The sequence below is a fragment of the Bubalus bubalis genome, chromosome 5 (genome assembly GCF_019923935.1).
Source record: "Bubalus bubalis isolate 160015118507 breed Murrah chromosome 5, NDDB_SH_1, whole genome shotgun sequence".
Lineage (NCBI taxonomy): Eukaryota > Metazoa > Chordata > Mammalia > Artiodactyla > Bovidae > Bubalus > Bubalus bubalis.
The window spans coordinates 118,006,023-118,018,171 of NC_059161.1; the positions used below are offsets into that span (position 1 = coordinate 118,006,023).

The window sequence follows — 12,149 nt, forward strand, 5'->3', positions numbered from 1 at the left end:
TTCAGGCCCCGCCCACCGGGTCTCTAGCCCTACCCACTAGTCTGCCCCTCAGCCTGCCCACGCAGCCCAGAGAGATTCCTCAGTACCGCCCACCAGGCTACTAGCCCCTCCCACTGGCTCCCCAGCCCCAGGTCTCCAGCTTTGACAGCCAGTCTTCTCAAGCCCCTCTCCCTGGGTCTACAACCCTGGGGAAACACTCCCCTGCCCAGTCCCGACAATCTTCTCACCCCTTCCCTTCCTCTACTTCTTTCCTCCAATCCCCAAACCCATTCTCCTCCCATCCCCAGATAAACGCGATTTGAAATTGGTGGGTGGTGGCAGCCCATGTGAGGGCCGCGTGGAGATGCTGGAGCACGGCCAGTGGGGTTCGGTGTGTGACGACACATGGGACCTGGACGATGCTCACGTGGTGTGCCGGCAGCTGGGCTGCGGCTGGGCCGTCCAGGCCCTGCCCGGCTTGCACTTCACCCCTGGCCAAGGACGCATCCACTGGGACCAAGTGAACTGCACCGGGTTGGAGACCTACCTGTGGCACTGCCCGGGGCTGCCCGGAAATGGGTACTGTGGCCACAAGGAGGATGCTGGAGTGGTGTGTTCAGGTGAGTGGGTGATGCTGAACCAGGGTCATCCAGCACTCACTATAGGCCTGCTGGGCCTCCGTGAGTGCTGGAGAGACCCACCCTGCCCGTGGGAGGTCCCAGTCCAAAGGGAAGGTGAGACCCAAACAAACATAATCCAGGAGAGAGAGTGGCACATGACCTACAAAAGGCAGCCAGGTGGGGTTAAGAGGCAGCAGACAGCGCAGAGGTGGACGGTGAAGCCTGCCCGCCTCCTGGAATGGGAGACATTAGAGACGAGGCTCTTCCTGAGTGACAGTTGGTCACCTGGCTCAGTGCAGCAAGGGGAGCTGGAGGCAGGGAGGCCATGAGGAGGCCGTCAGCGGCCCCCTGATGAGGAATGAAGTTCTGGTCCAGCCAGGGCTTCTCGTGCCCGAGAATGGAGAGGGAGGAGCAATCTTGTCCAAGGTACATTCTGAGTCAGTAGGTCTGAGGCAGGGCTTGAGAGTCTGCATTTCTAACAGGGTCCCAGGTGATGCCGAAGCTGCCAGTCCTTGAACCATGCTTTGAGCAGCAGAGATGTAGACAGCACAGGGTCAGCCAGAGCAGACGGGGTGGACGAGAGGGGCGTGCAGAGGCAGAAGGGAGAGCATCTGGAGACCCCTTGGCTCTGGGGAGTCTGCATCCGTAGATCAGGGCTGGTGGGGGTTTCCACCCAAAGGATCCTGACCTGACTCTGACCCCCCGCACCCCCTGCAGAGCACCAGTCCTGGCGCCTGACCGGGGGCACTGACCCCTGTGAGGGGCAGGTGGAGGTGTACTTCCGAGGGGTCTGGAACACAGTGTGTGACAGTGAGTGGTACGACTCAGAGGCCAACGTGCTCTGCCAGGACTTGGGCTGTGGGACCGTGGCCCGGGTGCCCAAGGGGCTGCCCCACTCCTTGTCGGGCAAGATGTTCTACTCATGCAAGGGAAAGGAGTCCACCCTCTCCAAATGCTTCTGGCGGTTCAACAACTCCAACCTCTGCAGACAGTCCCAGGCAGCCAGGGTCCTCTGCTCAGGTACCCCTCCTTCTCCTCCCCACTCCACTGTCCCATCCCCAGGAATTCCATCTGAATCCACAACCTAAGAACTTGTAACCCAAGGATGAGAGCTTGGGCTAGATCAGGAATGACAAATACTGGCATAAGACGGACCATGGCCCTTACCGTGCCCAGGGTACACGGTATTGATCAGGTATTCTTTTCCCCAGATCCTTGACACAGCCCCAGAATCATGAATCCAATCTTTATTAAGGCATTATTATATATGAAGCAGTGTTCCCTAGTGACTGGAGTTGGCTCAGGAAACAAAATCAATTTACTATCCTAGGGCTGGTGATCACTGTAAAAAAAAAAATTAGAAGACACTAATAATAGGGCTACAGTGTCTGGAGCCCTAATCAGGTGCCAGGCATTCCTGGGGACTTGGTATGTATTTCAGCAAAGCCTCCTACCTGCTCTATGAATTGGGTTTCACCGAGTCTAAGATGGCATTGATCATAAGTCACACTGTTATTGGGCTTCCCTGGTAGCTCAGCTGGTAAATAATCCTGCAATGCAGAGGACCCCGGTTCAATTCCTGAGTCAGGAAGATCCACTGGAAAAGGGATAGGCTCCCCATTCCAGTATTCTTGGGCTTCCCTGGTGGCTCAGCTGATAAAGAATCTGCCTGCGATGCGGGAGACCTAGGTTTGATTCCTGGGTTAGGAAGCCATCCCCTGGAGAAGGGAATGGCTACCCACTCCAGTATTCTGGCTTGGAGAATTCCATGAACTAGTCCAAGGGGTCCCAAAGAGTTGGATGCGACTGAACAACTTTCACTTTCACAGTTATTCTTTTATGCACCATCGGGGACAAAAACGCTGCCAAAATAAACTCTTGATATGCCATCAATTGAATTGATTGATATTACCACCCCTATTTCCGAGGTGTTAAAATGTGAAGAAGCAAAAGCGTTAGACTTGAACAAACACAGTGTCAGCATCTCTGTGGAGTTCAGACACCAGGCTATGAATTCCGGCTCTGCTGATTACCAGCTGGGAGGCTTCATTCATGAATATGCAGATGTTGATACCAGGCATTGCACAGAATAGCTAGGAAATCAGACAGTATCCACTATGGAATGTGGTAAGCCCCCTCCCTTACCAGTCAAATGATTATGATAATGATGAGACTGTCAGCTTCCCACTTCTTGAGGCAGGTGTGAAGAACAAACTCAATACAAGATGGAAAGGGGAAATATTTGGGTTCTCTAGCAGATTGTACAGAAGGAAGGGCTAATTCTTTCATTAGCCCTTTATTTTAACCAAAGAATCATCCTTGCTTTTAATCCATCAGATCCTCTTTATTGTGGGGTGTGGGACTCAGCCATGTGCCCCGGTGGGAACATGCCCCCAGTTTCAGGCCACTTGTCTGTCCTGTCCACTTTCTAGCACAAAGCCCGGCCACCCAGGTGCTTGGGTGCATGTGCTGAGTGAATGAGCGGTGCTTTCTAACAGGTGCCCGGAGTCTGCTCAATCTGTCCATTACTGAAGTCCCTGCAAGTGGTCAGCCGGTCACTGTGGGTGAGTATCCCTGGGGGTAGTTTTTCAGAAGCTTGTTTGCATGCCTGCATGGTGTGTGTATGTGTGTGTGTGTCTGAGAGAGGGGTCTGATGGTCTGTCCCCCATCCCCCACCTCCAGACAATGAACTTGACTCCCCAACTGTCCCTGGGCTCTCTGGGTGTTCTGTGCTCTGCTCATTTCATCTGCCTCTGCATGTCAGCTCCACAGTTCCCTGAATCCTGACATTCTGTGGGCAGGAGTCCTCTTCCCACTCTCCGAGAGCGCGTGTAGGGCAGGAGGACAGAGCTGGAGACAGTCAGAGCTGATCTGACAGCAGCCAGAGATGGGGGACGCCTAGGGTAGCAGCCAGTGTGTTTATAATGTGCTGGGCACTGGCCAGGGCTTTACTGTCATTATTTCGCAACCCTTTAATCCTCCCAGCAGCCCCCTGGGGAGGTCTTCCCGAAACCCTTACACAGAAGCAGCAGCTCAGGCTCAGAGGGTGGATTGCCAGCCTGCCACTGTTGCCTGGAACCTGCATCTGAGGCTCTGAACTCCGAATCCACACTTGGTCTGTCCTCCAGCTCTGTGTAGCTTAGTCATCATGGAAGTCGACTTCTGAGGCCCAACTCTCAGCTGTACCTCTTGCTAGCTGTGTGATACTGGGCAATTCTTAACCTCTCTGAGCCTCAGATCCTAGACTACAAAATGAAGATGAGAATCACAGTACTTCTCACCTAGCATTGTTGCTGTGAGTTTCCGGTGAAGAGCACACTTCACAACAGGGCTCAGTACACAGTAAGCACTACCTGGACATTAGTTATTCTTGTTTATTGATTTAGTCCAGCTGTGGAGCCCCTTGGCAGCTCCAGGATAAGCACAGGGGTCAGCCCTCATTCATAGGCTTACTCCTCACTCTGCTCCTGGCTCCCTCTTTCAGATCCTCTCCAGAGGCAATGGGTAGCTTGGGGAGGGGACAGAAGGCCATCAAGTCCTGCCAGAGAAACTGGCTATGGATAAGGGCACAGAGAGGGAATGAAAAGCTTTAGGGTGAGCTCCTGTCAGGACCCCTACACGTACCCTCTCACACTTTTAATTACTGAGGTTGGGGTACCGCTACCCTCAGAGGAGCAAAGCACTTATGGAGACCTATTCTCCAAGGACCACACTCCAGCCCATGATCCAGCAGCCCCTCCTTCAGCCCCTGACGCTCTTGGCTCATGTTCACAGGTCTCCCCCAGACCCCCAACCCAGTCTTTCCCTTGCACCTTATTCCTGCTGCTATATCCAGTTCCCACCCTGGCCCAAACTGCTCCATTTTCAAGAGGAGGGGAGAAAGTGAGGATGGAGAGAGGGGTGATCCTCCTAGTGGGAGCAGACACTGCTGCCAGTCAGGGGGCCTGGGTGAGCTCATCCCCCCAGCCTCCCATGTTACTGTCACTCCCCTTCCTCCAGCCCTGCAGTCTGCACACCCCAGGCCTTCTGCACTGAGCAGGAGATGCTTCATGTCTCTGGGGTGATGAGGGTTAGAGTTTCATTGTGGCCTCCATCCATTCTCTGCTCTGCGTTATTTTCAGCAGGGGTGGGGCCAGGAGGGAGGGGAAGGCAAACAGTCACACCAGGGCTTCAGGGGCGGAAGTTCTGGAGTTCTGGCCCTCACTCCTGCCCTCAGGGAGTGCACCTCCAGTAGGGGGGATGCATCTGGGCCAAGGGAAGATCTCTCTCTCTCCTGATGATCTGTTCCCTGCCTGCAGAGGCTCAGAACCACCTTCTCTGGGAATCCAGCCGTGGTCTAACCCACAGAGAATCAGTGTCGCTTGGAGGGATGCACGCCTGTCCGTACCTTCATCACACCAGGCATCTCACTGAATTGGACTGAGTCAGCTTGTCCATCCATCTTCCCATTAGACAGAGACAGAGACCCTCAAGGCCTGTGACGCTACTGTCCTATTTGTCTCCTCAGGTCTAGTGCCTGGCACATTGTGGGTGCTCAGTGATAATTGAGCAGAGACAGATCCATGTGGGCTGGTGGCCAGGAGAAAGTTTAATTCAATGACTCACTCAGTATGCATTTCTCAGGCACCTACTATATACCAGATGGGCTTCCCAGGTGGTGCAGTGATAAAGAATCTGCCTGCTAATGTTAGAGACACAGGAGATGTGGGTTTGATCCCTGGGTTGGGAAGATCCCAGGAGCCCCTGGTGGCTCAGATGGTAAAGAGTCTGCCTGCAGTACAGGAGACCTGGATTTGATCCCTGGGTTGGGAAGATCCCCTGGAGAAGGAAATGGTAACCCACTCTAGTATTCTTGCCTGGAGAAACCCATGGACGGAGGAGTCTGTCGGGTTATAGTCCATGGGGTCACAATGAATTGGACACAACTGAGCGACTTCACTTGGGAAGATCCCTTGGAGGAGAAGATAGCAACCCACTCCAGTATTCTTGCCTGAAAAATCCCATGGACAGAGGAGCCTGGTGGGCTATAGTCCAGGGGGGTCACAAAGAGTCAGACATGACTGAACACACACTATATACCAGGCACCTAAAAGCAGATCGGAAAATCGGAAAAAAAGAAGGGAGGAAGAGGAGAGGTCCAAAAGGGAAGTGGGTCAGGTGCAGAGAGGAAGGAGAGGTAAAATAGACAAGGAAAAGTCCATGTCCATTCCTCTTTCTCCCTGATTTGGGGTTCTTTCTTCCAGACTCTTCTGTGATGGTGAAAACGAAGGACTGGGAATCTCGAGAGCTAATGCTCCTCATCCCCTGCATCGTTCTGGGAATTCTCCTTCTCATCTCACTTGTTTTCATAGCCATCATCCTCTTGAGAATGAAAGGAAAATACGGTAGGTGCAGAGTCCTGGGAGCCACAGGAGATGCCCAGGGATGAAAACAAGCAGACCTGAGGTGCAGTCTTCCCAGGGGGACGTGAGCCATGGGGGTCGCCAGCAGGAGTGAAGGTGATCCAGCAATGGCCATCCAGCCCTGGTCCCAAGAAGCACCTCCTGATGGGAAGGATTTTCCCAGCATGCCCTTCAGAAGTGGTCCACGGGAGGACCACATTGTATGTGTGTGTGTTTAGGGGCATATGGGGACGGGGAAGGTGGGAGGGAAGTGTCTCTATCAGAAAAGAACCAGGAAGACTGGAAAGGCACAAAAAGTGACTTGTAGAATCTCTGCCTCCCCTCCCTCAGCCCTCCCCGCTGTGGTAAACCACCAGCACTCACCCACCACCACCCCGGCAGGGATGGAAAACTATCAAGAGGTCCCCATCACCATCGCCAAAGAAGGTAGGATGTCACCTGTCCTGGGGTTGGGGAGGGCAGGGGAGGACAAAAAGGGAATACTTTTTGGAGGGTCAGTACTGCTTAGGTCAAAGCAGTGCCCCAGCTGGAGAAGAGACCTGGACCAGCCCACGCATGCTCACGGGACCTTGAACAAATCTAGCCTCAGTCTGGGCCTCAATGGGCAGATGACTTTCCAGTGCACTCATTCTAGAGCTCTAGGCTTTTGAATTCTGGACCAAAACAGGCCCAAGGCATTTTGGACCTTAGTTCTCAAGGAGAGCTCTGTTCTGCTAATTGGCCAGTAGGTTTGTGACATCATCACCTCTTCTAATAGTCTGCCCAGAATCAGCCTGTCTGCAGAGCCCCATCAAAGTTTTCCTGGAACATAACTGTATTTCATATTTTCCAAATAAAAAAAGGAATCAGTCATCCATCTTTAATGATATACTGATGTATATCTCTTCAAAGTCTTGTGAAGGAGTTCGAGTTTAATCCCATGGCATTATGAATGTATTAAATCACCTTTATTTGAAAGAGTTTGATGACACAAAACCAATACAAAACTCAGAGAAATATTATAAAGATTCTTTGCACACAGGATCCATATATTTGAGAAGAGAATATGAACACAGAACCTAGCACAAGGGTAAGCCCAGAGCAGCCACTCACTGAATATCATGGTGTAGAGATTAAGAGCCACGCTGCCTCTTCTCTGGGCTATGTGAGACTCTCTCTGTGCCTCAGTTTCCCCAGCTGTAAAATGGGGACCCTAACGTAGCTGCCTCACAGAGTTATTATGAGCACTAAATGAGACAATATTGGGTTGACCAAAAAGTTCATTAGGGTTTTTTTTTTCCATTAGATTTCCTGCATTGGCAGGCAAATTCTTTACCATTGAGCCACCTGGGAAGCCCTCTGTAAGATCTTATGGAAGAACCCAGATGAAATTTTTGGATATCCCAATATTTGTAAATGTTGGAATAGTGCCTGGCATGTAGTGACTACTATGTGTTTGTTAAATTAAAAAAAAATTGTTATTTAGTTCCCTGTGTTTGAAATGGATGGGGGGAGCTTAGACAAGCCAGGCCTGACAGTCTTGCACAAGGTGGGCTGCCTGGCATGCTCCCCGCCCCTCCGTCTCTGGTCCCCACCATCCATGCTGCCTGCCGCCTCTCTCTGCTCCTTTCTGTGCTCTGCCTTGCTATGCCCCCACTCTGTTCTCTCCCCAGTTCCCAAGCTGCCCATCCAGGTCCAGGCCCCGCCCCCCGAAGACTCGAATTCCAGCTCGGACTCAGACTATGAGCACTATGACTTCAGAACCCAGCCTCCTGTGGCCCTGACCACCTTCTACAGTGAGTGCCTGGGCCCGACTTCCGAGGGCCCACCTTCCCGCTCCAGGCAGAGGGCCCAGCTGGCTGGGGAACTGCATTAGGTTCCCCCCTAGTGACTCCTGCATGTCGAGGGTGGCACCTCCGTTGTTGTGACCACTGGACTGACTCTCAGTGGTCCTGCACTGATGTTTTCCAAGTGTGTTGTGACCCTGGAGACATCTCAAGGCATTTCCCCTTGGATTACCTTTTCTCTGGTGTTTGTGACCATGCAGGGTCTCAAAATCAGTCCGTCGACATTCACCTAAATGTGGCTGCATCTCTGTACGAGATGAGGGACTCCGGTTCAGATGGCTTCTCGCACGCTCACACCCCTTCTGTGTCCCATTCTGCTCCTTCAATCTCACCTCCTCTCCCACCTCCACCATGAGCCCAGCTCGCACCCCTTAGCTGGCTTCTCCAGCTCTGCTCTCTGCCTGCTGGGGATGTAGGAGGAAGAAAAACAGTGCTCAGGCAGAGCCCACGTGATGCAAGGAGGTCGGAGGAAAGCAGAGACTCTCACAGCTATCGTGAATCCCTTGGGGGCTCATCAAAATTTCCTGAGCCCCACCCGGGACCTACTTTATAAGCTAGGATGAGAGTTTGTTTGTGTGGGACACAGCCTCCAAATGACATCATCCGGATAAGCTGGAGGGGCCCAGGCTCCTTTCTTGCTGCTCTGCAGTCCCTAAGACATTGCCTTGTCCTCATTGTCCAGAATGGCTCACTGCCATGTCTGCATTCTAGACCGAGGGAATGGGAGGCAAGGCATGCCCCACCTGTAAAGCAGCATGCCAGGGACACCCACACGGCTCCCACTCACTTTCTACCTGCCAGAACTTAAACCCAGCAGCTACAAGAGAGGCAGGGAGACAAAGCTCTTGTCCTGGGCAGCTGAGTGTCCAGATGAAGGCCAGAGATCTCTTACTGCATGGTGGGCAGGATGGACACTGGGGACAGCAGCCATCTTTGCCTCCCCCAGGACCCCCAGCTGAACCAGGGCCTCTGGAGAGGCAAGGTGGGTGATTCCAGTCTGAGGGGCCATGGACCAACCTTGGGGAGCCACAGAGATGAGTGTCCTTAGAATCTGAGATTCTGAGCCCAGTCATGTAAGATCAAAGACCGGAAGTCCAAAATGCTATTAATATGACACCGAGACTAAAAGTCAGTAGTAACACGTTTGAAAGAGCTGACTCCCAGATTCATGACACTCAAGTCCTTAAGATGCTGTGAATCTGCATCTCTCTGATTCTGAAATGGAGGTACCACAGCCCAGGATGCAGATTCCAGACCCTCGGCTTCCACTCTGGGAAAGCTCCACTTTCTGGCCAGAAGCAGCCTGTCCCCGGGCTGGTTTAAGATTGAGGTTCAAGGTCTGCCTGGATTAGGATGTGAGCCTGGGATCAGATGAAAGAGACTAAGCCCCTCCATATGTCAGGGTGGTCCTCCTGCCCTGTTCAGCCTCCTGAATCCCACAGAACACCAGCCTCTGCTCTGGGCTCCTCTGGACAAGGAGGTGGAGGCTTCCCCACCTCCTTCCTCACCGCCACCTCTGCTTGTAGATTCCCAGCGGCACCGCTTCACAGAGGAGGAGGCCCAGCAGAACAGGTTCCAGATGCCCCCCCTGGAGGAAGGTGAGTCAGCCTGGGGAGGGATGTGGAGGGAGGGAGGTGACTAGGATTCCAGCACTGCCTCCGGACCTAGCAGCTCACTCACTTCAAGAAGCATCAGTGCAATCTCCCTCAACAGGTCCTTCCTGACTTTAACCAATTCCCATTGGCAGTAAGTTCTTTCTCAGGTCTAACTTAAAGCCCTCTTGCTGCACTGCATCTTCTTGATCACCATTCTCTTTTTCAGGCCCAGGACTGGAAGAGGTGCATGCCTCCGAGGTCCCACCTGCCAACCTTGAACACTGCATTGCAGACCCTCCCTCCCTGGACCCTCCTCTACATCCTCCAAGGAGCAAAAGCAGCTCCAGCACATCTTCGGGGGAGATGTACTGTAATAGCCCCAACAGCAAGCGACCTCTGTGGAGCTCTCAAGTGTTTTCATCAGAGAGGAACCCCCTCCTGGAGCAGCCCCCCAACTTGGAGCTGGCTGGCTCCCAGGCAACTATTCCAGGTAAGGTAGGCCCAGGGCTGTGTACCTCCTCCAGCCTCCTATCCTATGTGGGACCCGACTGGAGGAAGTGTAAAGCTGGAAGCCCTGAGCCAGGCTGAATTCAGGATTCTAGTCCCCGCTCAGCAGCCACTTGCTTTGTGACTGTGGACAAGTTTCTCGCCTTCTCTGGGCCTTTGTTTCCTCAGTTGTCAAGCTGAGGACTTTACCGCGTCTTGAGGGCCTTCTAGCTCTGGCACTTTGTGAACTAGCCTGGCAGAGGGTGACTGGCCTGGGGTTTTCCAGCAGGGCCCTCAGCTGATGACAGCTCCAGCACCTCCTCTGGCGAGTGGTACCAGAACTACCAGCGGCCGCCCCAGCCCCTTTCTGCTGAGCAGTTTGGATGTCCAGGTGCCAGTGGCGGCGGTGAGGAAGGATCCTGGGAGGGGACACGGAGAGGGACTGGAGGGTGGATTAATGGAGGAGCTCTGGATACATCAGCTCAAGGGGAAAAGAAGAAAAGTAATGAGTTTTTTTTTTTTTTTTAACAATAAAGAATTTGAGGAGGTAGAGAAAATGAATGAAGGTGGGATGGAGAGAGATTCAAAGAGACTACCTTGATAGGAAGTGAGCTCCCCATTAGTGGAAGCATTCAAGCAGAAGCAGCCAGATGGCCCCATGGGGGAGATGGCGGTCACAGAGTGGCTCCCAGCACTTAGGGACCACAACCCTGCTCTACAAGACTCTGCTTTCAGGACTGACATTCTATCGAGGGCAGTAATCATGAACAAGATGATAAGATGGTCTCATATAGCATCATGGGGGAGAATGATGTGGGTCCAGATCTGCTCAGCTCTGTCCCTGCTCAGCAGGGGTAATGACTGGGCCTCTCGCTGACCTGAGCCTCCCTTTCACACAGGGTCCCATGCTCCCCAGCCTGACTCCTCCTCTGATGAAGAATATGATGATATCGGAGCAGCCTAGCCCGGGTTCAGCTCTGTGTGCTCCCTCTCTCCAGACTCCTGCTCTGCACACTCCCTCTGCTCCATGCCCCACCCCTCATCCTCCCCGATCATCCCCAAGGGGCTGATAGTCCTCCCCTGGAGACAGGAAAGGAAAGTCCACACCTCTTACAGCTTAGCCTCCATCCATCAACAGAACCTACTAGCACAGCCCTCCTCCAGCCCAAACAGCAGCCCCAGGGCACCACAGGCACTACCCCTGAGAGGTAGTGAGCTCTCTGCCTTGGGGGTGAGCAACAGCAGAGTCTGGGCCAGTTCTTGGCAGGGCATGTGGAGGGGCTAGGCTGGATGATTCCTGGGGCCCCTTCCAGTTCTCGTGTGTCTGGGGCTTTGGTTGCCTGAGTGTCTGACAACTCAGGGTTCAAAGGTACTGCTGGGGGCAGGGGAGCCTCACATGCAGGAGCTGTTGGGCTGGTGTTGCTCTGATAGGGGGGTGCTGGGGCTTGGGGAGGGGGGCACCAGCTGACCCAGGCTAAGCTCAGGTTGGTACCTGCATCCAGCAAGGAGTCCAGCCGTCCTGGGCACAGCCAACTGACAGCAATCAGGATGACTGCCCCTCCCCAACCACCGGGGCTGGGGCTAGAGGCCAGCCCTGCCTCTAGAGATGCTTGGAGCCCACCAGGGACACAGCCCTGTTCTGCAGTGACCATCCCTGGGCAGCGGATTCTTATTCTGAGCCTCCTACAGTTTACAAAGATGGTCCTGTCCAGGCCTCACCTCTATTCCCAGAGGCCCAGAGTGGGGCCCAGCCCCCGTGGGGGCAGAAGCACAGAGACGTCTTCCAGGAGGGGCCCGGAGGCTGCACTAGGTCCTCGGTCCCCACCTGTCTGCTTGGATTGATGGGAGCGTCCCCGATGAACGTTGTCATCAACGTCACTCCTGGAGCTGTAAACGTGTCCAGGCAGCCTCCAGGGAGAGGCTTGAGGGCTCAGAGCCAGCTTCTGGTGTCCTGTTCTGAGTATCCCAAGATTAAACTCATTGCTGAATGAGACTGGGGCATGCAGTGACAAGTCCTTGAACTCACAGAACTCAGGCTGTGTGTGTATGTGTGTACATGTATGTGTGTGTGTGTGTTGTGTGTGTGTGTTGGGTGAGGACAGCTCTGTCCACTGAGGTGGAAATGTCAGGGCAAATTGGAAATGTACTGTGGCCCGGCACCGTGAAAAGTGCTAGGGGTACAGCAGACACAGGGCCTGCTCTCCTGGAGGAGATGGACGGACACCTGTGAGTTCATATCAC

At 53.6% G+C, this 12,149-nt stretch overlaps 1 protein-coding gene across 10 annotated transcripts in view; it reads left to right on the top strand.

Moving 5' to 3' along the window:
- CD6 (CD6 molecule) overlaps nt 1–11,901 on the top strand; it is a 45,586-nt gene extending 33,685 nt beyond the window's left edge. The window contains exons 4-13 of one of the 10 annotated variants that reach the window (XM_006061710.4): nt 288–599; nt 1,317–1,619; nt 3,098–3,163; nt 5,843–5,983; nt 6,332–6,427; nt 7,654–7,776; nt 9,354–9,425; nt 9,649–9,912; nt 10,195–10,299; nt 10,808–11,901. In XM_006061710.4, the coding sequence (XP_006061772.2) occupies nt 288–599; nt 1,317–1,619; nt 3,098–3,163; nt 5,843–5,983; nt 6,332–6,427; nt 7,654–7,776; nt 9,354–9,425; nt 9,649–9,912; nt 10,195–10,299; nt 10,808–10,872 (1,547 nt within the window). In that variant the 3' untranslated portion in view covers nt 10,873–11,901. Of the gene's footprint in view, nt 1–287; nt 600–1,316; nt 1,620–3,097; nt 3,164–5,842; nt 5,984–6,331; nt 6,428–7,653; nt 7,777–9,353; nt 9,426–9,648; nt 9,913–10,194; nt 10,315–10,807 lie in introns of all 10 variants that reach the window. The other 9 variants (XM_025286442.3, XM_006061712.4, XM_006061711.4 and 6 more) reach the window with 9 other exon arrangements.
- Nucleotides 11,902–12,149: the final 248 nt, after the last annotated feature.